Consider the following 23,558-nt stretch of genomic DNA (forward strand, 5'->3'; position numbering starts at 1 on the left):
ATGGAGAGAGAGAGAGAGTGAGATAGATAAGGAAGAACATCTTTTAAAATTGTACTATTTCATTTTAACTACCGTCAATTTTTTTTTCTTGTTTTAGTATTTTATTATATATTATATGATTTGTAAACAATATTAGAATGAAAAATAAGAAATATACATTTGTGCAAAATATAATTAACATATGGTGCGCTATGTAATAATAAGCTTAATCTTAAATATGAATATTAGTTGTTAAAATGTCCTTTTATTCATTAGCCTCCTTCTGCAATTTTTTTTAATTAAACAGAATAGATGGCAAAATTTATTAATCATAAAAAAAAATTATTGAAATTAAAAAAAACAGGCTATATACTGGACACCAAATTAGAAGAGTTTTTTTATCTTCATATTTTTTAATGCTGCGCCGAAATTAAGGTTAATACCTATTTGTAAAATGCAATAGGCATTTCTAAGCATGCGTAGCATTGCTAAGGATTGAAAAATAAGATTAGCGCTACCGTTAAAGTAACGTAAGAGCAAGGCAAAAGCTCTCTTCATTTTAAAACTATCTCCTTCTATTCACGAAATGTTAAACTTATTCAAGTTTTAAATAAAAGAAGCTGCTAAGCGTAATTCTGCTTTATAATATTACTAAACTTAGCAGTCTGATTTTTTTTTTCATTTAAATGAAAAGAACTCCATGTACCATGAGCACATTGCGTGGTACATGACATCCCGTCACTTTGTGTTTATTTATTCATATTGATCATTATTTAAAGTATGAAATAGGATACAAATTCACACTTTCTCCAACTTTAACACTCGTTTTACTAATTATTTTTAGATTTGCTTTTCACGCATTACAGACAAACATTACAGGCATTATACCATTTTATTAAAAGTAATCAGAGTGATTTTGGAAATAGATATTTTGTATGGCTTATAATTCTTGTCTAAATTCTGCAGCTGGCGAAATCTGCTATTATACCTAACACTTATTTGAACTGTTCACCTCTAAGCATTCGCATTCATAGTGTGAGAGAGATTTCCATCAACTTTCCATCGACATTTGTTCACAGAGATTCTTATAACCTTATTTTACGCTCAAAGGCTATTATTAAAAACTTTCATCAAGTGAAATCTGTGGAATTTAAAACTTGCAAGATAGTTTGTGTTGTATAGAAATGTGATTAAAATACGAGCATACTCCCCCTCTATTTCTCTTTAAATGTCACTGAATAATGTCATCCACTATTTCTGTTCAATTAATATTGTTAGGAAATGTATTTACTGAATGGAATTTCAGAGTATAATTATTTTACCAAAATGATATTTACCTGGAAGATGTAACTGTAAGCTGTGGCAAATTTTTTGTCTAACACTACTTGCGATCCGTGCCAGAATTCACTGCTATCCCCAGTTTCTTTCCATTTAGATTCCGTGGTGTCTCCATTTTTAACAAGAACTTCAAGTGTTCCAACATCGTTTCCATACAGATAGTACCAAAACTGTATGCATTGCTTGTCTGGTTGAACATCATTGGTGTCTAGTTTGGCTACTTGTCCCAAAGAAACTTTTTCATTTTTATCCACGTAAAAATAATATCCATATCTTGTGCCTAAAGTGTGATCCACGTCGGGTCCACCTCTTGTTTGGTAAGCAGCTCCTCTTTTCCAATCAAAGTCACTTTCAGGATCGAGACTGAATTCGCAGAAATCTTGCTCAACATCGCAAAAGTCTCTAGGTGGGCAAGATTTGGTGTTCAGCGAAAAGTCATCTAGAGATATGTCTCCATATCGCGTACCATCTCCTTCGAATAAAATCTTGAATGCATAGTCTTTCTTAATAAAAACTTGATCATATTTCCAATTTGGTCCTTGTGATTTAGATCTTGTCCAAAGCGTTTCAGTCTTGTCATTGTCATGGAAGTTTTGGGCTTTTAAATACAACGCTCCTGGGTTATTGCCATACATGTGATACCAGAATTTAAAGCAGACTCCGTCTACCGAAGAATCTATACCATCCATAGTCAAAAGTTTTGCTCTGGCAAAATAGTCATTTTTAGCAGAATCACTCAAAGTCAAATAGTAACCTTGGGAAGAGAGTGAGGAATGATCTGTGCGTGGGCGTGTTAGTTTCTTATTTGAATGGCCTGATACTCTGTCCCATTTTGTTTGTTTTAATTCGGGATCATTTTCCCATAAACAAAGGTCATTTTCAAATGTACAATCAAATTTTGATGGTGGGTAAGCTGTGGTAGTGATGATTGGTGGTACAGTGGATATAGTTTCGCCTCCACAATAGGATTTTGTCAAAGATAAATCATCGACAGCTATGCCACGATAAGTGTCATTGTCTAGTGAACTGAGTGCTAGTGCTGTAATTCCGAGTTGGAAGAAATCACCTGCAGGTGTTGTGGTAATATTGTTTTCTATTTTTATCCAGACCCCAGATAAAGCAAAATCAGATTTAATTTCTTCTATAACTTCCCATTCCATGCCTACTTGTTCTTGTTCAACCAGCAAAGAAATATTAACTGCATTGTACATATTGAACCAGAAGGTTAAACAGTAATTTGGATAGATTTCTAGGTCTTCACTCAAAAGTGTGGATTTTGCATCTTCTTTAGATCCTGATAAAAGAGCATACATGTAATGACCTTGGATAGTTCCAGTAGTTTGATCACCTGCAGGACCATCTCCCGCATTATTGTCCGATCCAGCTCTCCTAAACCAATCAAAATCTGAATGAGCGGCAGAGTTACTCCATCCACAAGTGTCAATTTCGAAAGTACACGAAGCAGGATCAGAACACTTTCCATGAGTAATTTCTATGTCATCTAGAGCTATATATCCAATGGGTCCCGCTCCAGTTTGAGCCTCAAATGCGATGTAAAAGCTAGGTAATGAGCTCATAGTGGCGCGTCCTAATTTCCACACACCCACATGATCTCCAGATCTTTTCCATAAGTGTTTAAGATTTTCTAGTCGGCCTTCTTGCATTGTTCTCTGATAAACTGCCAGCGTACCAATGTCATTTCCAAACATATTGTACCAAAATTTCACACACACCTCTCCATAGTTTTTATAAAGTGGACTTTCTAACCTGGCTAAGTCACCTCGTCTTTTGTATGGTAGAACAACAAAATGTCCGAATTCTGAATTCGTTGTGTGATCTACGCTTGGTCTTTCATCACTCCAATTTCCGCTGCCTTGTACTCTATTCCATCCGCTGAGCCCTTCATAAGTCGAATTCCAACCACACAAGTCCTCTTCAAAACTACATTTACGAGTTCCATGACAAGGACCATCAGTCATTTTGATATCATCAATTGCAATATTATGTTCCTTTCCCCAATTAGTCGTTCCAAAAATGCTGATCATGTGATCCATGGCAGATGATATAAAGACTTCTGAAAAATACCATTTGTTTCCCTGAGATCTTGAAATGATTAAATGATCTCGGTAAAAGTAACCACGCCTGGCATGTACACGGAGACTTCCAACATGAGCACCATACATATGATACCAAAATGAGAAACAGTTTCCATCAGGCTGATTCATCGGTAGAGTCGGACTGTTAAGGCGAGCAGTATAATATGGACTACTTCCGTCTGCATCAAGATACATGTAATAGCCCTTACCTGTTGTGTGGTCAGATGTGGGACCAGTAAAATTTCGTTCCGTCGATCCTTTACCACGCTTCCATTTTAAGCCAATCCAGTTATTACTAGATTCTGTCCAATGACAAAGTCCACCGTTAAAACTGTCGTCATCAAAATCACAATCAACTAAAAGGTCTTTAGGGTTACAGTTTAAGAAATTGATGTCATCAATTGCAACATTTTTCTCCTTTGTAAGGTAATTCCAACTTGGAAAGCTGTTGAACCTAACCTTCGAACCTTTATTTGTTGCCATTGGTATTTTTACCTCAATGCGTTGCCAGTTTGATTCAAATGAAGATGGAAGGGTCCAGATTGTATCAAATCTGTAATAATATGAAGGTGAACTGTGTTGTACATAAAAAGATCCAGCTGAACTACGTGTTACATATAACCAAAAAGCCATAACACAATGTGATGATGTTGGAGGAAGGTTTGGACTTACTAACAAAGCGTTTGTAGCATAAAACCCTGACGATTCCTTGATATAAGCATAAAATCCTACTGAAGAGTTTCTGCTATCCGTTGGTGGTCCGAAATTATCAGTTTCAGATGCATTTTTGCGCTTCCAGTCATATTTACCAGGACTCTGATCTCTCCAACCGCACATATCTTCTTCAAAGTCACACGGGCCACAATTTTTCTCGTCAGAACCATCAGAACAATCAAGTGAAAAATCGCAAACTTTCGCTTTTGGAATACACAAAGGTTGGCCAGCAATACATTTGAATTGAGCGTTAGTACAAGGAGATCTTGTTGGTAAAGGAGTTGGTACAGGTGTTGGCAGGTCCTGTAAATATTTCTCGCATCCATCAGTAAATGAAATGTCATCAATTCCAATGCGATCAGATCTGTTGTAGCCAGGATTACCTTCAATTATGAAATGAAATGCTTGTTGGCTCCATACAGTTACAATTGCACGGTTCCACATTTGTCCTATACTTCCATATATGGCAAATCTTCGTACCCAGTTCCAACCGTCCTTTTCTGTCTCTGTGTAAACCCTTATGTAGGCATTATCGGAACCATGCAAATAATAGTAGAATCTGAGCGAACAATCTGCCGCGCCGTTCTTTCGTATGTAGTTCGGACTGTGATAGTAAGATTGGTTGTCTTTCCTCTCATCGTAATATCGCCTCAAACTTAAATATCTTCCAGCATTTCCCGCTCCCTTGGTGTGATCAACTAAAGGTCCAGAATTGGATTGTGATCTAGATGATAATGCACTCCACACTTGCCAGTAGTTCCTGAAATAAATTTTGAAATTAATTGATATCTGGTGAGAAAAGCAATTGTATCAATTAGTATATACAAGAAACATTTTAATTTTCCTATTTATCCAATAAGTGCACGGTCTAAATTGGAGACTAGTATCTAAGCAAAGCATGTTATTTAGCATTACTATCACTTGGGCAAACTATACATACTAACTTTTTTTTTCTACCCTGATAACTAGAAAATATCGAAATGATGTTTTTAGCTTTCCTATTCATCTGATAAGAAATACGTGGTCGGGATTAAATTTGATAATTTTATCACTGCGACAAACTTTTATTTGCATTAACTTCAATTGGGATAATTACCGCGACAATTAGAAAATATCAAAATGAAATAGTTTTAGTTTTTTTCCTCAATGTATACGAAACGAGTATTTGAAATTAAATTTTAGGCTTCTATCTTCAGAATAAACTATTATTTGGCATTAACTTTCGGCTGGGTTAGTCACCTGGAAAATTACAAAATGTTGAACTGAAATTTTTTAGTTTTCTTATAATTCTTATACGGAACACGTGGATTGAATTTCAGATTTCTGTCTTGTTAAAAACGTATAATTTTGCATTATCGTCAATTACTCTAACTATCTCCTATTATCCAATAATTATAAAATTTCAAAATGAAGATTTTTGTAGTTTTTCTTATTATTACAAAACTAATTGTAAAAAATTTGATTCCAAATTTTTGCTTTTTAACTTCTTGGGAAGTGAGAACTCTTTTATCAAATTTTTTTAAAGAATATTTCGATTAAAATTAAATTCATGTAATAATTTTTTCCTCGTGTTTCTCCTGAAAATTAGTGAAACAATTTTTTATTTTTCCGTCAGAATATAACGCTAAATTGTCATTGAACGTAATTATGACGGAAATTTGAGAAATTTAATCAAACCTTAAACATCAAAATCGATATGTAATTTTTAATGAATACAATTAAAATTTCCACTCTCAATAAATAATATATATATAAACATATTTGCATACAAAACTTTCTTATAAGTTTGAATTGAGCATGCATACTTTGCTTCTACCGATTTCTAAATTTAGCATTCTAATATTACATCACAAATTCAATAATTCAGCAAGCTAATGAATAACTGACAAAACAAATCATAAACAAATAGTTCTGTGTTTTCTATTAACTTATTACAAGTAATTTCATAAAATGTTCAATAGCTGGAAAATAATTGAAGTTCTAATGTCTCCCATTAATAGCGATTTTGACTCTTATAAACGAGAAATAAAACAGAAAAATTGAAACAAAATTCAGTTGTGAAAAATAAAACTATTCGGTACATTCGTACCTTTTCAATGTGTACGTTCCATGCACCATACGCTCGTACGTAGCTCTTTAATACGTACGTATGTTGAAATAAAACCGAATTATTGAAACGAATTCAAATATGAAAAATAAAACTAATCGATACTTACGTAGCTTTTCCTTTCACGGTCCACTCACAGTCTCCAGAAGTTTCAAACGTACATGGCTTGGGATACTTGGAACAGATGGAAGGAGCCTCATCAGATCCATCGCCACAATCATCTGATAAGTCACATAAGTAATACTTAGAAACACATCTGTTATTTGCGCACCTGAAATCTCTAAAGCTGCATGTATCTCTCTTTTCTGGCATGTTACAGTTTTCAAATATTATGTCATCAATCACGACGTATGTTGACTGATAAGAAACTTCTACAGTAAACTCAAGATTGAAAGGTCTTTCTGTTGTTCCCAAATAGGCAGTTCCTTTCTGCCATCCCTCATTCAAGTAGCCATAACGTTCCCAAATAGTGCCAACGGTATAAACGCCGAATCTTTTCCTAACTCGTAAATATGCATTTGAATTTTCTTTAAAAGCATAATAAAATATCATTGAACATGAAGCATACGATCTTTTGAACTGGAACTGACCACTTGCACTCTGCAAAATAGGAACTTGCCATGTGTAATAATAATTATTTTCAGCAATCATAAAGTAACTTGTAGGTGATCTAAATGTGTGATCGTATCCAAGACCAAATTTCTTCGTATCATTCTGACCAGGAACTCTGTCCCACTTTTGGTACGAACTAGCGCTTTTGTCAACCCATCCACAAGCACCCTGTTCAAAGTCACAAGCACCGCAGTTCGCTTCATCGTCGCCTCCTGGACAGTCTTTCTCAAAGTCACATACTCGACTGGCGTTAACATGTGACCCATCTCTACAGTCGAATGCATCATCCGGCACGTCGTAGCACTTTCCACTGCTAACTTCAATGTCATCAAGAGCTATATCACTCAAATCACCCTTAGTTATGCCAGTGAACTGAATCTGGTACTCATCATGCATTATGAGACCGTCGATGTCGATAGTTATTTGTCGACTGAACCACTTGCTGCCCTGATCTCCCGTGATGTTCCAGGTTTCCTTGTCCAAGCTCACTATCTGATCCCCGTTATAATATAATAAGTTCACCTTTAAAGTTCCCATTTCTTTTCCACTCATGTGTGCCCAGAAGGTTAGACATCTTTGTGTTGATAAGCTGAAGAATTCTGACTGAAGAATACCAACGAGGTTTCTCTTCTTTTCCGGATTACTGCCTTGCAGATATATGTAAGATCCTGAAAAATAATAAAAATAAAATCTCTCAGCAATATGCATCTAGCAATATTAACTTCTAATTAAACAAAAGTTCAAGAATTATTCCTTTTTTTTTTACTTACAAAAAGTTGCTAAGTGCAAAATAGTAATTGCTGAATTCTTAAATTATACACTAAAATATGTATTATTTTTATTCTGCTTTATGTCTGCCGCAAAGATGCGATATCATCATACGTTAATCAGTTTCTCACTTTTTGTTAGGCTTAAATGGTTTAAAATTTTAACTGACCAACCTTTGTGGCCACAAATTAAAACACCCTTTGAACTTTTTATTGTTTAAGAAGGCTCAAAATGCAGTCATTCAAAATCAGAAAAATGTTGTTTCGTTCTATAAAATCATGAATTTGTTATTATACGTTAATTATCATATTAATTATATTTCAGAGGAACAGTGAGATGATACTGTTTAAATTTCATTTTTGATTACAAAAGTAAGTATTAAAAACTCTAGTAACTGAACATCTTGCATAAAAAATTTCAAAATCAACCGAGTATTAAATTCTGGAAAATTTTAAAATATTCTATTGACGTTAGTTGAATATAGTTATTATTTCTCTACGACTGGAAAAATATTTCACAAAATGCGTAAACGTTGGCAGCTGTGCAATAAGTGAATTTACAAATAATATTTGAAACAATGTAAACCAGTATTTTGTACAACCAAGTGAATAAAAAATTTGTGATAAAGTGAATAAAAGTGACTAGTTAAGTCTATTATTGAATATAGGAATATTTTTTTCCAATTCCCAACTTGGGAAATGACGTTTCGTCAATACAGGTATCTGAAGGGCAAATTACAATATATATATATATATATATATATATATATATATATATATATATATATATATATATATATATATATATATAGCACTATAAAAACAAAGAGAAAAACGAAAATAATTAATAAGTTTTATTAACTGCGCATAAGCGCATAAGCGTTTTCAAGTTTTATACGTATAATGCCAATTTTAATATGCATGAAATCAAGTGCTTTTTAAAGATTTTTTGAATTAAAATTATTAAATATAGCTTGTTTTACTAGAGGGGGGTTAGGAATATTGTTCAAGTTTAATATGTATTCAAGCTTAATATGTACATGTTAAATAAGTAAAAATGTTTTACCTTGAGGTGTTCCAATTGTATGATCCTTATCGGGTCCGGTTCCTTGTGTTGGGGTTGACCCAGTATTCCTTACCCATTCCACATCCACACCAGAGTCAGCATTTTGCCACGTGCATAAATCTGCTTCGAAATTACATGAGCCGGGAGGTGGACATTGACCATCTTTTACAACGATATCGTCAAGAGCAATAAACCCATCGCTACCTCGTTCCATCACAGCCTCGAACACAATCTAAAACGCGAATATCAAACATTAGTTGACAGCACACATGCGTGTAGCGAAATTTATGTATCAAAATAAAGATTTAAAGTTCGTGAATAATCATAAAAAACAAACTTAGATTTTTTTTGCTGTCGAAATCAATTTGTTTTGGTTGCAACTTAAAAGAGTAAAAGCCGTGCAAAACGACTGTAAAAAAATTTTAAAACTATTACCACGATAGTCATTTTAACAAATCTACCTACTAATGATTAGAGCTGTAAGATTAATACAAAGTTTAAAATCAGTGATGGCTATAAAGTTTAACATCACTGTCACTAATGCAGAAAGAGTTGGATTCTCACGAACCGACTCGACGATTTATTTCGAATTTCTACGCCTCTAAAACAGTGGAAAGAAAGAAGTAGCTATTAAATTAGTAAATAAAAAACTATATATTTAAACTTTAAACTCCTTATCATGTCACTAATGTGGCAGAAAAGGGACTCATTCTGCATTAGTGACAGTTTAGAATCAATGTCACTAATTCAAAATGAATATTGGATTCTCACGAACCAACTCGACGATTTAATTAGATGATTTTCTACGCCTGTAAAACAGCGGATCGAAAGAAGTAACTATTAAATTAATTAATAAAAAATTATATATTTAAACTTTAAACTCCCTATCCTGAAGGATTTAAAACTAGTTTGACGTGAATTTAACTAAGCTCTTTAGTATGTGATGCGAATGTCTTGCGTACCTCGAAGATTCTATAAGTCAATTTTAGGTTAATAATTGAAATGTTAGTTTGTTTCATTTCACGAACTTAAACTCTAACTAAATATTTACTTCGTGAACATAGGGTGCATCAATTGTTCTTTGTCCCACTCTCCAAGTGTCGTTTCCATGCTTGCTACCGTGTGACCACAGAGAGAACTGTGGAAGAGCACCATCTACTGTCCTCATATACAGTTGAAGAGCTATGACGTTTTCACCAGCCATTTGGTACCAGAATTGGACGCAACTTCTGGAAATTCCAGAAGCTGGCACATTTGGCATAATCAACAAAGCTTTGTTATCACCCGCTACTCTTCCATTTGGTGAAGGTCTTATCATCATAAAATGACCTTAAAAAGAAAGGAAACCATTTTAATATCCTACATTTATAAGCCCTAGAGCGTGTTTAAAAATTAAAATGAATTTAAACAAATTAAAATGAAAATAGGAAGTATTCGCTGAAATACAGGATTTAAAGAAAGTACTTAAATCATTTAAATATTTTTTTCCAAATACTTCTTTTAAAATTTTCTATTGGTGAATCATTTCATGAGAGGAATAAAAGAAATTTAAAGCAATGAGACTATCTCTTCACGTTTTAACTGAGGAGTGCATCATAAAAGCACACACATGCCTTTTTAGCATTCATTATAATTGAAACAAAACACATCTGCAACCCATAATTATATATTTGCCTTCATTTCACAGGGAAATTTTGATTTACTAGCTTATTGTATTGAAAATTAAATAAATCAACCTCTTTCTAGAGCAAACTACATAAACAATTGGCAGTGTGGTCAGACTCCGATATTCGGTAAATTAAGGTTCGCTCTATTCAAAATCTTTGAAAAAATACTTTGTTACAATGTGTCCCTACTAAGTGGAAACTCTTTGATTTTGTACTGAAACTGGACGCAAGTAAATCCAAACACATATATTAAGAAAGGCTAAATCTAAACGCATATTTATAAGGAATATCTCACTCCCTGCTTCAACTGGACTGGAAAAAACACCCAATCAACAAAAAAGGAGAGAAAAAATTGTCCCATCCAAATAAAGCCACTTTGTTAGCAACCAAAATATGTACCATATTCTTGTATGACTTACAACATGGCATGTTGTCTACCATTTATCAATACCAGAAGTGCGACAGAATTAAATTTACGTAAAGTTTCAATTGCAGTTTTCAATTTTTTTTTGTATATACAGCCTTACTGAGGACAATCCTTTACGTTTTCCTGCGTACTGAGGTCAGGAGAAAGGAAAGGCCACTCCAGACGTGCAGACACTTTTTTTACTTTTTCGATGTTTTTCTCCCTGTCCACGTAGAGCAGGAAGTGAGTTGCTCCTTGTAAATATGAGTTTAGATATAAACTATTTTAATATGCGTGTGTTTGGTTGTTATTGGGTTTTTTTTATTTAAATTATGTCAAAATATCAATGTAACTTTATTTAGTTGCGTCACAATACAATTTTATTTCTAATGGCTGAAATTTACTCTATTGTACCGTATTACCTTTCGAAAAGCAGATCTCCGTGCTTAATGTAGCAATTATATAAATGTCAAATGTATTTCGTTCAAGACCATGCTTCATAATTGCTCTACCAACAAAAAATAGTAATTTTCATGAACACTTTGACCAACTCTTGTTCTAGACGTCAATTATGTAAGTTATCATTGGCTAGATCATGCAATTATTGTTTTTATTATTTCATTTAATTATTTTATTTTTTTAATTATATTTTTTTGTTATAAGCAAAAACTTAGAGACCTTTCATATTTGAAAACTCATACCTTCATTTGTTCCGTAACTTTTGTCAACTTTAGGCCCAAATCCTTTGATACTCTTAGCTTGTACTCGTTGCCACAAAATACCATCAGTCGTACTCGTTTTAAATCCACATATATCAGAAGACTCAAATTCACATGGTTGTCCCTCTGCAAAAAAAATAATTTTAATTTCATAATTAAGATATTTAAGATTTACATTAAACAAATTATTTGTAGCGCTACACTGTGCGCTGAATTTCTTATTATTTTCAATGCCAGAGACAAATAAAAACAAGGAACAATTAAAAAATTACGTTCGTTGTCTCATTCATCCTGCCTCCTAGTCCCCCTTGACAAAGGTATTCCGTCTAAGCGCTTCACAATAGGAAATATGGGGGCCATCCAAAATGACGTGTACCGTAACGTACCGTAAATGGTACTGTATGGGTGGGTCTGGAAAGATCCCAATCCAGGCAGACATGCTGTGTAGAAAGTCTCTGATGACGTCATATGATGGGGCCTGTCGGGAATGCAAATTTTCTATAAGAATGACCAACTTTTGAGAGAGGTTCTAATCCCTTGTTCCTTTTAGTGTCAAGAGAAAAAAAGAATCCTTAATAAGACACTTAATCGTACTAAATGAGTTGTAAAACACCAGCACCCTTCTTCAGCTTTTTCATTATCACTTAGACCACAATAGCCTGGCCTCCTCTAAGAACAATGATCTCATCTATCAATTCCAACTTCTTTATAAATAGTTGACAATCCAGGATATCTCAGAAGGTTATGAGTTATCTTCCAGGTTAATAGTTGACAATCCAGGATATCTCAGGGAAGTTAATGAGTCAAGCTAATCCACTGGGTAGCAGCTCTGGTATCGGAAAGGGTGACAGCACTTTGAAGAGGCATTGAAATTTGTTTGAACCAGATTTTCCTTGCAAACTCTCCGGATCCTTACAAAGATACTATTTGATGAAGCAAATGTTAACTGTTGAATTAGGAAGTACATTTACGATGGCAAAATTAATAGTTGCTACAATTTCTACGGTAGTTGTATCGAATGCAGAAAGAGTAATATTTATTACAACTAGAAACATAATGAGTAGTATTACTACTGTACGTAGTATTATTACTGTACTTACATAGTATTACTACTGTACTTACATAGTATTACTACTGTACTTACATAGTATTACTACTGTACTTACATAGTATTACTACTGTACTTACATAGTATTACTACTGTACTTACATAGTATTACTACTGTAATGTGATTTAATTTTATTTCGCAACATAAATATGAGATAAGTTCGAAGTTAATTTTGCAAAAACGTGAAGCAGGAACAAAATGTTCGACACAGATTGCCCTTATCTTAATTGCCTCAAACTGCCAATGAGCTCTAGGAAGTATTGCGTAATATTATGTGATAGCATTTGATGATCAAATGTTCTTTTTGGCCAGTAAAAAAGGTTACAAAAAATTTCTGATACACATTCACTTTCAAAAAATCAAGTACATTAATTAACAAAGTCAAGGAGAAAATGTTTATTTATTTTTCACAAATATGAATAGTTAGGAATATTTAGAACATTTAGAGCAGAACTGAACAATTAACCTTATAAATGCATTTAAAGAACTTTTTAGACTAATTTCAATTCCGTGCAAATTCTTTAGTTTCCTTATCAGTCAAAAAACCACAATGTTTTGATTAGACAATCTCGAGTACTACTATGTATATCGTAAGGTCTAATACTTACTGACTATTGGACATTGTCCTCTATTGAATGAAATGTCGTCTACAGCAATGTCTCCAATTCCAGGTTTAGTACGAGATCCTCTGAGAGCGATCGACATATTGATCGATTTTTCCAAATAGTAAGTTCCATATTTCCACTTTGTTCCGGCGCTGGTTTTTTTAACCCATAAAGGACCCGCTAAGTTATTATCTACAAAAAGAAAGTTATGTAAATACTTGAGTTACAGCAATATAATATGTATAATTCTGAACTTTTAACTTCAAGAAACCTACATTAGGAATCAAAAAGTAGACTTACATTGCAAAACATATAATTCAAGTGATATTGGAGCAGTGCTGTGCATGTAATACCAAAATCTAAAACAATAGTTGCTACTTTCTGTATCGATTTCTGGGCTCATCAACTCATTTCCAGAATTTTCAGAGGGATTATAATAAGCATATCGACCTGAATAAAAAATGAGAATTAGGATTCCAAAATCCAAGTGGTACATAGAATTCCACATATCACTTTAAAAAAATGCCACTTGAAATCATGGCAGTATTATAAATAGTTGGGAAGTTTTACTTCTGATTACCTAAAGCATTGCCTTTAGTATGATCAGCAAAAGGTCCTTGTGATTTTTCAACTGCTCTTCTCCCATCCTGCACTGTCCAAGATTTTCCCTGCTCCCAGCCACAAAAATCTCCTTTTTCAAAGTCACAGTCCCAATCCGTTGGCGCTGAAAAGTAAACATAATTGTAACTTTAAGCCCATCTAAGATGGCACATATTTGAGACCATCCCCAGAATTATATTATCCATTTTCAATAAAAAAGAAAACGTCTAAGCAATAGAAATGAGTCGTGCTTTGTTGTTCACTTTGTGCAAACGAAATTATTGCACACGCTGCGTGCAAGTAGCAGCTCAGAATATTTAAACAATTTTAAAAAAAATAATGTTTTAATATAAAGTAACATTAATTAAAAGCGTTATAAAACTTAGTTAATATGATGCATTGAAATACTTAAAAGTTTTTCTCTATTGTAGAAAAAAAAAACTTTTTATTACTAAATTCTGAAAACGAAATAAATTCTGTCTGCTGTGTCTGTTAGATTTGAGGCGGAGATAATGACAGCGATATGTGTGAGTAATAAAGTGTGCGACTAAGTAGAATTATTTATCATTAATGGCGAAGAAATATTCTTCACCTATATGGCGCAAGGAAATTTATTAATATCGTCTTCTTTATTGACTAAATTGAAATAAGCTCCAAATTTTATTTTTTCACACTCCTAAGATAAATTTAAATTATACTAGTCTTATTAAATTTAGACTAGTCTTATTAAATTTAGACTAGTCTTATTAAATTTAGACTAGTCTTATAAACTTAAACAAGTCCTGACGGCTACTTTTTTCATGCTGATTGATAATAATATTGCAATTCAATTTCACTGCACACACAGTGTGCTGCCTGTCATTTCGGTTAGGAAATGCATTGCATTCACGTTGTAGATTGATCTAGAATGGGTTAATTGGTGTTGAAATATAACAGAGTCATAGTGTCTTTATATTGGTTTTAAAAACTAAGTAAAAAGATCGGTGTTGATATAAAGATATCAAATTGAGGCTGAAAAGTTAACACAATCATATAAAAGCAATTCAGTTGGACTGAGCAAATCAATAGCACTCTCAGCAATTTATTTAGACTGACTTTATTACTCTGGGCTAATCAATTAAAAAAAAGAGAGCGAGGAAAAAATTTAAGAATTTAATTAATTAAGAAATTTAAGATTTTAATGCATTTTATATAATCTTATCTAAGTGTTTTTATAATTTTTCTTTAAATGTTTTTAAAAACAAACAGTAAAATCATTTCCTAATTATCATTTACGTATCATTTACGAAAATAATCTACTCGAAATTCTATTAATTTGAGGCTGTTGAGGCTTAAAATATGTGTCTCAACGTATATTACTACTATAAAATGCTTAAGCCGCTTGAAGCATATTTGTACATAGTAAACTTACGGAATTCTGTAGGTCCAGGTGTTGTAATTGTAGGTTCGTCGCAAGTATCTGGTTGGAAAGAGATGTCATCTACTGCCACGTAGCTCGACCATCCATTTCGTCCTGTCAATCTCACCTAATAAAAGAAAAACACATTTATAGAGTGTTTTAACTATTCTTATCTTCGTTAATCCCCCCTAGACCGTGATCCATATTCGCGATTTTCCTTCGCGGCCTTGGTTATCATATATAAAACAAGCGGCCAAAGAACACACGGACGTGATCTCAATACAGTACTCCCGTATTACTACGTATACTCTTAGAGAATATGGGCCACTCCTTTCTCATTTTGCCTGTTCTGAAGGTGTTATGATGCCACTATTTAGATCTAAAAATAGTTTTATTTTAATGAGTTGTCCTCAAATAACTTATTTTGACTCATCATTGGCAGGGATCAGCGTCAAACAGCATAACCTTGTTTTTTTTCTATGGGTAGGAAAACTTCCAACATTTTGTTCGACGACGATCTGACTGCAACCCATCATGTGCTTATTTTGTGTCAGAACTGTGGTCTATGCAAGCCGTGAGCTACATATACTGTGCGATTCAGTACAGTGCACAGTGGGCCAGCATCCAAGGTTTCGTGGCCAAAATTAGTATTTCCATAAAATTGTTTCAAAATTTGGGGGGTTTTATGTGCAGGTAAATTGAATTCATAGTTGAAATTTTGAAATACTCTAAAAATACCCGAAAAAACAAAATGGCGGCAGAAATATGGCGAGAAAAACAAAAAAAATAATATAGTACGTTTAAATAATTAAATATAGCAATGAAAATGTAATAATTTTCGTAATTTTATATTAAAAATGAAAAGCAAATAATATTTCCAAAGTAATATTACAAAATAATGCGAAAGCATGAAAAAAAGCATAATTTTTGTTTTTCGGTATATTTAGTCCACCTTTGCAATACGGACAAAATGGGGCAGGTTTTTTTGAAAGAAGAAACATCAAAGAAGACAACAAAAAAAAGTTTAGCTAATTACCTCGTGGAACTTTTTGGAACTAACTTTTGAAAGTCATTCAAACATTGTAAAATGTCAAATGATAAGATATAAACTATAAGTTTGTCAAGAGTTGACTAATTCAACAAATTAAAAAATTGTACTGTAATTTCAGACTAATTACTCTGATAAAAAATGTAACAGTAAGGTGAAATTCCTATATATATTTCTGAAATAAAAATTTAAAAGTTACATTTAAAAAAAAAATTCTAACATATTTTTCCTTACTATGTACTCTCGTCGGTTCAAAAAGTAAATTATAATGTTTGGAATGATTATGAATACTTAATTTGGGCTATATTAAAACTGCTTACACATATTTTAGTTGAAAATGCAATTTTTGACTTTTGGGCAAAGATCATGGTCTTCTGGCCAACAGTGCAGTGGTGGCAAACGTGGAGGGGAGATAAGGCACATCATAAAGATTGAAAATCGTATAGTGGTGGGAAATGCCATCTTATGCCACACACTTTCCAATAATGAACTTTTTGTTCATTCATATTTAAACTGCTACTTTTATTTATCTAAGTTATTTTAGTTTTATATTTTTTTAATAATTATTGTCGGATGTTGTGAAAAGTTGAAAATTATATACATTAAAGCTACACATTTATCTAAAAAGAATTGAAATAAAACTTGGGTGGTTCATTTCATTTTTATTCCTTAAACGAACTTAATTATACCATTTAAGTTGGGTAGTAATTTCGAATTCCTTTCCCTGACTTGATTTTCTAAAATCTCTCTATAGAATTCGAACGGTTTTTAATAGTTTTGGCTTGTTTAATATCATTATCTATATGGTTCATTTAATATCATTTTTTTCATTAATTGAAAATTATTAACAGTTACAAAAGTTACATAACTTATGAGGCATTGAGCTTTCATTGTAAAATATTGAGATTCAATTCCGGGAGGCAACTTGAAGTCCACGCATCTACGATCTATGTTTACGAACTTGTCAGGAAAATAAAGACGGACGGTGCATAATGTTTTTAAAGATATATTGTTTTCTAATTAATTTCTGTCCTAAAGATTTAAATTATCCAGGTATTGTCCAGTAAAAATTCTTATCTTTCTTACATGATTATTGTTTTCTCTCTTACATTTTTAGTAACTTAATCTCTCACCTTAATTTCTCTTATTATAAATATTCTTATAGCATAATCATTGTTAAAAGTGTCCCCTGTAATTAAATTACTCTTGTTTATTGTTGTCTATAAATTAATAGTTAATAAACCATAATTAATAAACATTAATTAATAAGCCATAATTAATAATTAAAAAATCATAATTTTAAGGTAAAAATTTGGTATATATAAAAATTACCATAGGATATTCCTATGAGGTTTCGCCTACGGTTACCATATACATATGTCAATTATTGTTTCCCATATGCGCCTTATAGCAAAACATTTGTCATACGCATACGGCAAAATTTCGCCGTATGCATATAGCAAAATTTTGCCTGACTTTTATGGCAAAAGGATATGGAAAAATTTTACCATAGGAAAACCTCGTAGGAATATCCTGTGGTAATTTTTTATGGCAAACCTATGGCCAAATTTACTGAGGGAGTATGTGGGCTTTTAAGGAATGCTTTTAAAATAATGTAATCCAGTTTTTTTTTAAAAAATTACTCTATTGCTGGTATGTTATAAGAAACAATTAAAAAATCTAGTAGTTGAAAAATATACTAACCCTGTAAACTGGGGGTAGCTGTTGAACTAGTCTTTTCACTGGATACCATTTGGATCCTTGATATCCACTAATTCTCATTACAGAATAGATTTTAGAAGTGTTATGGTCAACATAAGATATTTCCACCGAACTTGAACCTATAACACAAAAAATTATAAGACTACATCTTATGAATTTTATTCAAACAATATTAAAAAGGGAATCCAGTAATAAAAGTCATTTCAGAAACATCTTATTTTTAAAGCTGCAGGTATGCGCGGAAAACGTAGCTTTAAGAACAGAAACAAAGATTTTAAAATTAAATTTACCTTGTTTAAACACGACAGAAAGTTACGACTGATACAAACTCTACACCTATATACTCAGCAGGTAATGTTCACTGATGTTTCTAAAGTTTTGAATCCACAGAAAGTCATTTAAATGTTTGAACTCAAAGAGTGATAAATAAACCAAAATTAATCTTATACATATTTTTTGAGACATTTGCAAAAAAAAAATACTTACCGCTGTTTATGAAGTACCATAATCTGAAACAAGCACTTGGACTGTAGTGTAAGTTTTCACTTTCAAGTACTGCTAAGTTGCTAGGACTACCATACTGTCCATCGAGGTAAATGTAAAAACCTAAACAAAAAAATACATAAAACTGAGAATATTCTTCACTTTGCCATTCATACAGTAGCTTAATAATTTTTTTATCACATTATAAATCAGTTTATTTAATTACAAATTGAGATGTAGTAAAATAATAATAAAATCAACAAACAATTAATATATTTCATTATAATATTTTAATCCAGTGGCCCTCACCAGTTCGTAATCTCATTACAGACGGAATAATTTTCATGAAATAACATTGAGGCTTCTTTGGTTATTACACTCCCAACGATGAGGTATCTGTATCAAAATAAATTTCTTAGGAAACTACTTTACGAAATTTAGAAAAAGTGAGAATTACCTTAAAATTAACTATTAGTTTACATTAATTAGAACTACATTAAAATTAACTGTTAAAAATTAACTTAAAATTACACCTGAATTAAAATAGTTCCACTTCAATTAAAATTTATAAATTAAAGTATATGTTTATGAATTTAAATAAATTTGCTGTCATGAATCCTGTAACATAGTTATACTCGCAGTGTCACGAAAACATGGAAAATACAAACTCATTTCTTATAGAGGGCTGCCAACTGCTACGCTTTTTCTCAAAACATTTTATCGTGGTCGACAGTTAAAAATTAAAGCTTTACTTTGATAACTTCCTCAGCATTTTAAAAGCATCATCACGTGAGAGGTGGTACCGTCAAAGGTGAGAGGTGGCTTTCATATGCACTTTTAGGTCATTTACATGTAGTGGTGTGGAAAATAAATTTAAATAAAACTTGCTAAACAAAGATTCATACAGTGAAACAGTGGACACTGTATATTGTAAATTGCGCTTGTGGCAAACTTACCGTCTGATGTTCCTGTAGTGTGATCGATTGAAGGACCAGTGTAACTGTTAACAATCTTCCCTGAGTGTCTTATCCATTTTGCACCAGAGCTGATAGGTTTGGGCATATTCATCCATGTGCAGAAATCTCTTTCAAAATCGCAATTTCCATAGTGTGGGCAAGCTTCCTTTTCAATAGCCATGTCATCAAGAGCGACGTATGTTCCAGTTTTTTTCTCAGCATAAAATACAACCTGAAAAAAGTATTAAAACAATGAAATTGTAAGTTATTAAAATTATGAAAACCGTTGTTGTTCCAGAGCTTTTCTCTTCACGTCGATATGGAGACCTGAGAAGTTTAATTGTTTGGCAATCACGAGATCAGCTCTCAGCCAAGTTCATTTTAGTCAGATCGAGGGTGCATTCTAAAATTACCAGACTGTAGTAATCTTTCCTTCTTTGCTTTTTTCCTCTATTTAAGGAAGTTTCCTTTCTTTAACCCCTTGAGGACGGGTGATTCAGAAAAGCATTCGTACAAAATCGGAATCAAGTTGTAATTAAATAAAAAACGGCAACTTAAATTTAGTAGTTGCTAATTTGACAGACTTACTTTGCTTTTACTTTAACTATTGTTAGTTTAATCATATATATAATCAATGTTAATTCAAAGTATAACTAAGTAGTTTTATTTTGAACAAAGTTATGGTGAATTAAATAAATCAAACAATCATAACTGCGTCCACAAATAAACTGCTAAAGAATTACTTTGATTATCAGTTTTATCTTCTTACCCTGATTGATGCAGTTTTATGCTGGCACGTATTTGTGACAGTCAGCGCGAAAGGGTTAAATAAATATGGGGAGTCTTTTTTTCCATTGATCATTGGAGAATTTTCCCTTTATTTTTATCCTCCCTTTCCTTTAATTTTCTCCCCCTTCCCTTTATTTTTAACTCCCTTTTCCCCTCTCTTCAGAAAGTTCACATTTTTCAAGTGCACTGTGTTTCCATGACACCCAGGTGTCCCAGTGAACTTTACTTTTGATTTCCATAAGAACAACATTAGCAATACCCTTTTCATTTGGCACAATATAGCTGAAGCCATATTATACCAAATCATAAAATTTAAATCGTATAATTAGAGGTTTTTGTTTAGAAGAAGACAAAACACTAATCACGAAGCCTACTACAAATGTTAAACTTGCAGAAATTTCGATTCTTAGTCTTTGGTCTAATTTTCCCACTAGATCATACTGCACTCATTAAAATTCTTGAAGCTTTTGGAAATTACTCAAACAAATTGTATAATTATGATCTCACTCTCGAATCTCACAGACTCATAATATTTTTATACATTTTACTGAGTTGTATTAAAATAGTACTTTGTTAAAAAATAAAAAGTAACCTGCTCAATCATGGAAATTTCCTGTCCCAATGAAAGAGACAAGTTTATTTTATTGGGTCTACTATGTTTACTTAACATCTTATAATTGTTTAGTCTCAGCCAAGGTATGCGTAATATGAAAAGTAGTAATGATAATTTTGTGTACCAAACTATAAAATTTCCAAATTTGATACTGATTTATCACACCACCAACCATTTACCAATACAAAAAATAAGTGCATCAACGTTACCATTCTTTCCCTACATGCTAATTTACAAGTTTTGTTATAAGAGAATATGTGTTTGTGCAAAAATAAGTGCATCAATGCTAATTTATAAGTTTTGTTACAAGAGAATATGCGTTTGTGCAAAAATAAGTGCATCAACGATGCCATACTTCTTCTGCATGCTAATTTATAAGTCTTGTTATAAGAGAATAAGTATTTGATTACAACTTACATTATAGTCTCCTTTGTTTAGGTCAGCAACATTTGCTCTTGCGTGCCTCCATATTCCTTTCGTGTCTGGTTCTGCGAATTCTGACCAAATATTCACTGGTTTTCCAATTGGTGGTTCTTCTTCCCTTTGCACTCGCAGGAAAGTGTCACGGCCTCCCTCCAAGAAGTACCAGAAATTAAGACAATACTCACTCTGGGTGTAGTTGTATTCTGGACTCGTAATCTTTCCTGTTTCTTCTATAAGTGCCGCATAACGTCCTGTGTTCAAGAGTAGAAAAAATGCATTAGTTAAAAACTTTTTTTTAGATATTCTTAATGGAACAATGTATGACATTAACTTAAAACCGTTTAAATTAAAAGTCAAAAGTTAATGTAATTATATTTATTTTGATAACTAATAAACTGACTTCAAATACACTAAAAAGATGACGATTCTTAATTTGAACTCTACTTCTAATAATGCTTGATGAGGTATACCGAGAGCTCACAATCAGGTATAAATGTTTATCATTGCTAAAATTTGTCAATAAGGATATAGTAGAAATTGGTGGCAGAAATAGTTAGTTCAATGATTACTAGAAAACCATATAACATCTCTTATAATAAAAACCAAATCTTTGATTATTTTTAAAAAAACGACATGGTTAAACACAATTTTGGCATTTACATAAAGCTTTTATTAATGGAATGACAGCTATGAAAAACTTAAATAAGTAAAACTTAACCAACATCATGGTCATTTGTTTTAAAAGCATCTTGAAATATTATACTTACTATGATTATATACATGGTTAAATTTTAAATTAAACTTATTTTACAGCATGGTTATTTACTTTGTAAGCTCCTTTAAAAACTATATCTATTATAGCTATACTTGAATAAGTTTTAAATCAAACTTATTCGACAGCATGCTCATTTTTTTGTAAGCTCATTTAAAAACTATATCTACTATAACTATACCTGATTAAGCTTTAAATCAAACTTATTTGTTTTATGAGCATTTTTGAAAACTATATCTACGTTTGTCGTAGCTGATATTTGTAGAACAGTTTTAGAAAACTCACCTTCTTTTGTGTCTGTTGTATGATCTTTTGATGGAATATTTCCTTGAGCTCTTTGGAGTACCCATCCTACGGCATCCCATTCACAAAAATCAACCTCAAATTCACAGGCAACTAAATAAGGAAACAAACATTTTTAACAACTTTAAATTATTTTGATAATTTTTTTAAAGAAAAAATTAGGAAAACAAAATGAAATTTATTTTCCTATAACGTGGTTATGATTAATACTGCAATACGGGTAATCAGAAAAGTTAAACATTAAAAAAATAAGACCACTAGAGTTGTATTTCTGTGATATTAATAATTATACTTCACGCAACTTAACAGGAAAATTTCCTAGTATGCTAAAATATTTTGAAAGACTGTATCTAAAATTTTCAGAAATAGTATTATTTGCTTTAACACAAAATTTATTTAAAAAAACTTTAATTTTCGAAGACAATTGCGTGCACTTACCTATTTGAACAACAGAAATTCTAAAAAAAATTCTTTTTTGTCTGACATTCTTCATCTTTGAGTAGTAAAATACTTGCTTAAATACTTCAAAGACATTTGACATGGTATGAACTTTGCTTTCTATTTTGCATAAAATCAACAATACAAGCTTCTTATAATGACTATTCTTATTGTAATGACTATTCTTAATGTAGATATTTTTAAAACCCTTGTCAAAGTTTAAGTCAAAAAGTAAACAATACATAGATTGCTGTTCAAGCAGAAAACAATAAATCACTCGAAATCTCACGAATAACAACTAAAAATATGATATTAAAATTATCACAAAAAAAACTTTTTTACTGCCGTGGAAAATGGAGATAAGTTAAAAGGCGATTATTAGAAAAGCCTCAAAGTTTCACCAGGCATTCAAACTGGCTTTCACTTTCCTCTCTCAATTCGACAAATTTCGATTGCGATATTATTTCTTCCTATCTTAAATATTCTGACCTCTAATGTGTATACTTTTATTTACTTCATTTTCATCAGGGGTTCTAAAAAAATATATGTTGATGGTAGTGACTACTGAACATCCTGTATTTTATCCTTCATAAAAATGAAATGTTTTTCAAACTGATGTAATTCAAAAAGGCATCTGAAAAAAATTTGAACCACAGTTTGTCGCTTAAATGCATAAAACAATTTCTGCAAACTTTGATAATGACAGCTTATCAAAAAAATCGAAACAATTTCGAAACACTCTAAGCTTTTCCTGGGAAATTGTACAGAATGAAACTGTTGTCCTTGTGAAAACGCAATGCAATTGCATACTAAATTTTGCACACTTA

At 32.1% G+C, this 23,558-nt stretch overlaps 1 protein-coding gene across 1 annotated transcript in view; it reads right to left on the minus strand.

The window, feature by feature from the left end:
• LOC107445048 (MAM and LDL-receptor class A domain-containing protein 1) overlaps positions 1–23,558 on the minus strand; it is a 160,013-nt gene that overhangs the window by 40,304 nt on the left and 96,151 nt on the right. Inside the window, exons 49-62 of the mRNA XM_087163642.1 lie at positions 22,276–22,386; positions 21,213–21,469; positions 19,394–19,625; positions 18,441–18,560; positions 17,937–18,073; positions 15,197–15,311; positions 13,766–13,909; positions 13,486–13,635; positions 13,189–13,377; positions 11,454–11,597; positions 9,731–10,008; positions 8,680–8,911; positions 6,344–7,514; positions 1,317–4,887 (exon numbers count right to left, since the gene is read on the minus strand). Of these exons, the coding sequence (XP_087019768.1) occupies positions 1,317–4,887; positions 6,344–7,514; positions 8,680–8,911; positions 9,731–10,008; positions 11,454–11,597; positions 13,189–13,377; positions 13,486–13,635; positions 13,766–13,909; positions 15,197–15,311; positions 17,937–18,073; positions 18,441–18,560; positions 19,394–19,625; positions 21,213–21,469; positions 22,276–22,386 (6,851 nt within the window). The remainder of the gene's footprint in view (positions 1–1,316; positions 4,888–6,343; positions 7,515–8,679; positions 8,912–9,730; positions 10,009–11,453; positions 11,598–13,188; positions 13,378–13,485; positions 13,636–13,765; positions 13,910–15,196; positions 15,312–17,936; positions 18,074–18,440; positions 18,561–19,393; positions 19,626–21,212; positions 21,470–22,275; positions 22,387–23,558) is intronic.

This window comes from Parasteatoda tepidariorum, chromosome 5 (genome assembly GCF_982258835.1).
Source record: "Parasteatoda tepidariorum strain Cologne lab strain chromosome 5, Ptep-v5.0, whole genome shotgun sequence".
Lineage (NCBI taxonomy): Eukaryota > Metazoa > Arthropoda > Arachnida > Araneae > Theridiidae > Parasteatoda > Parasteatoda tepidariorum.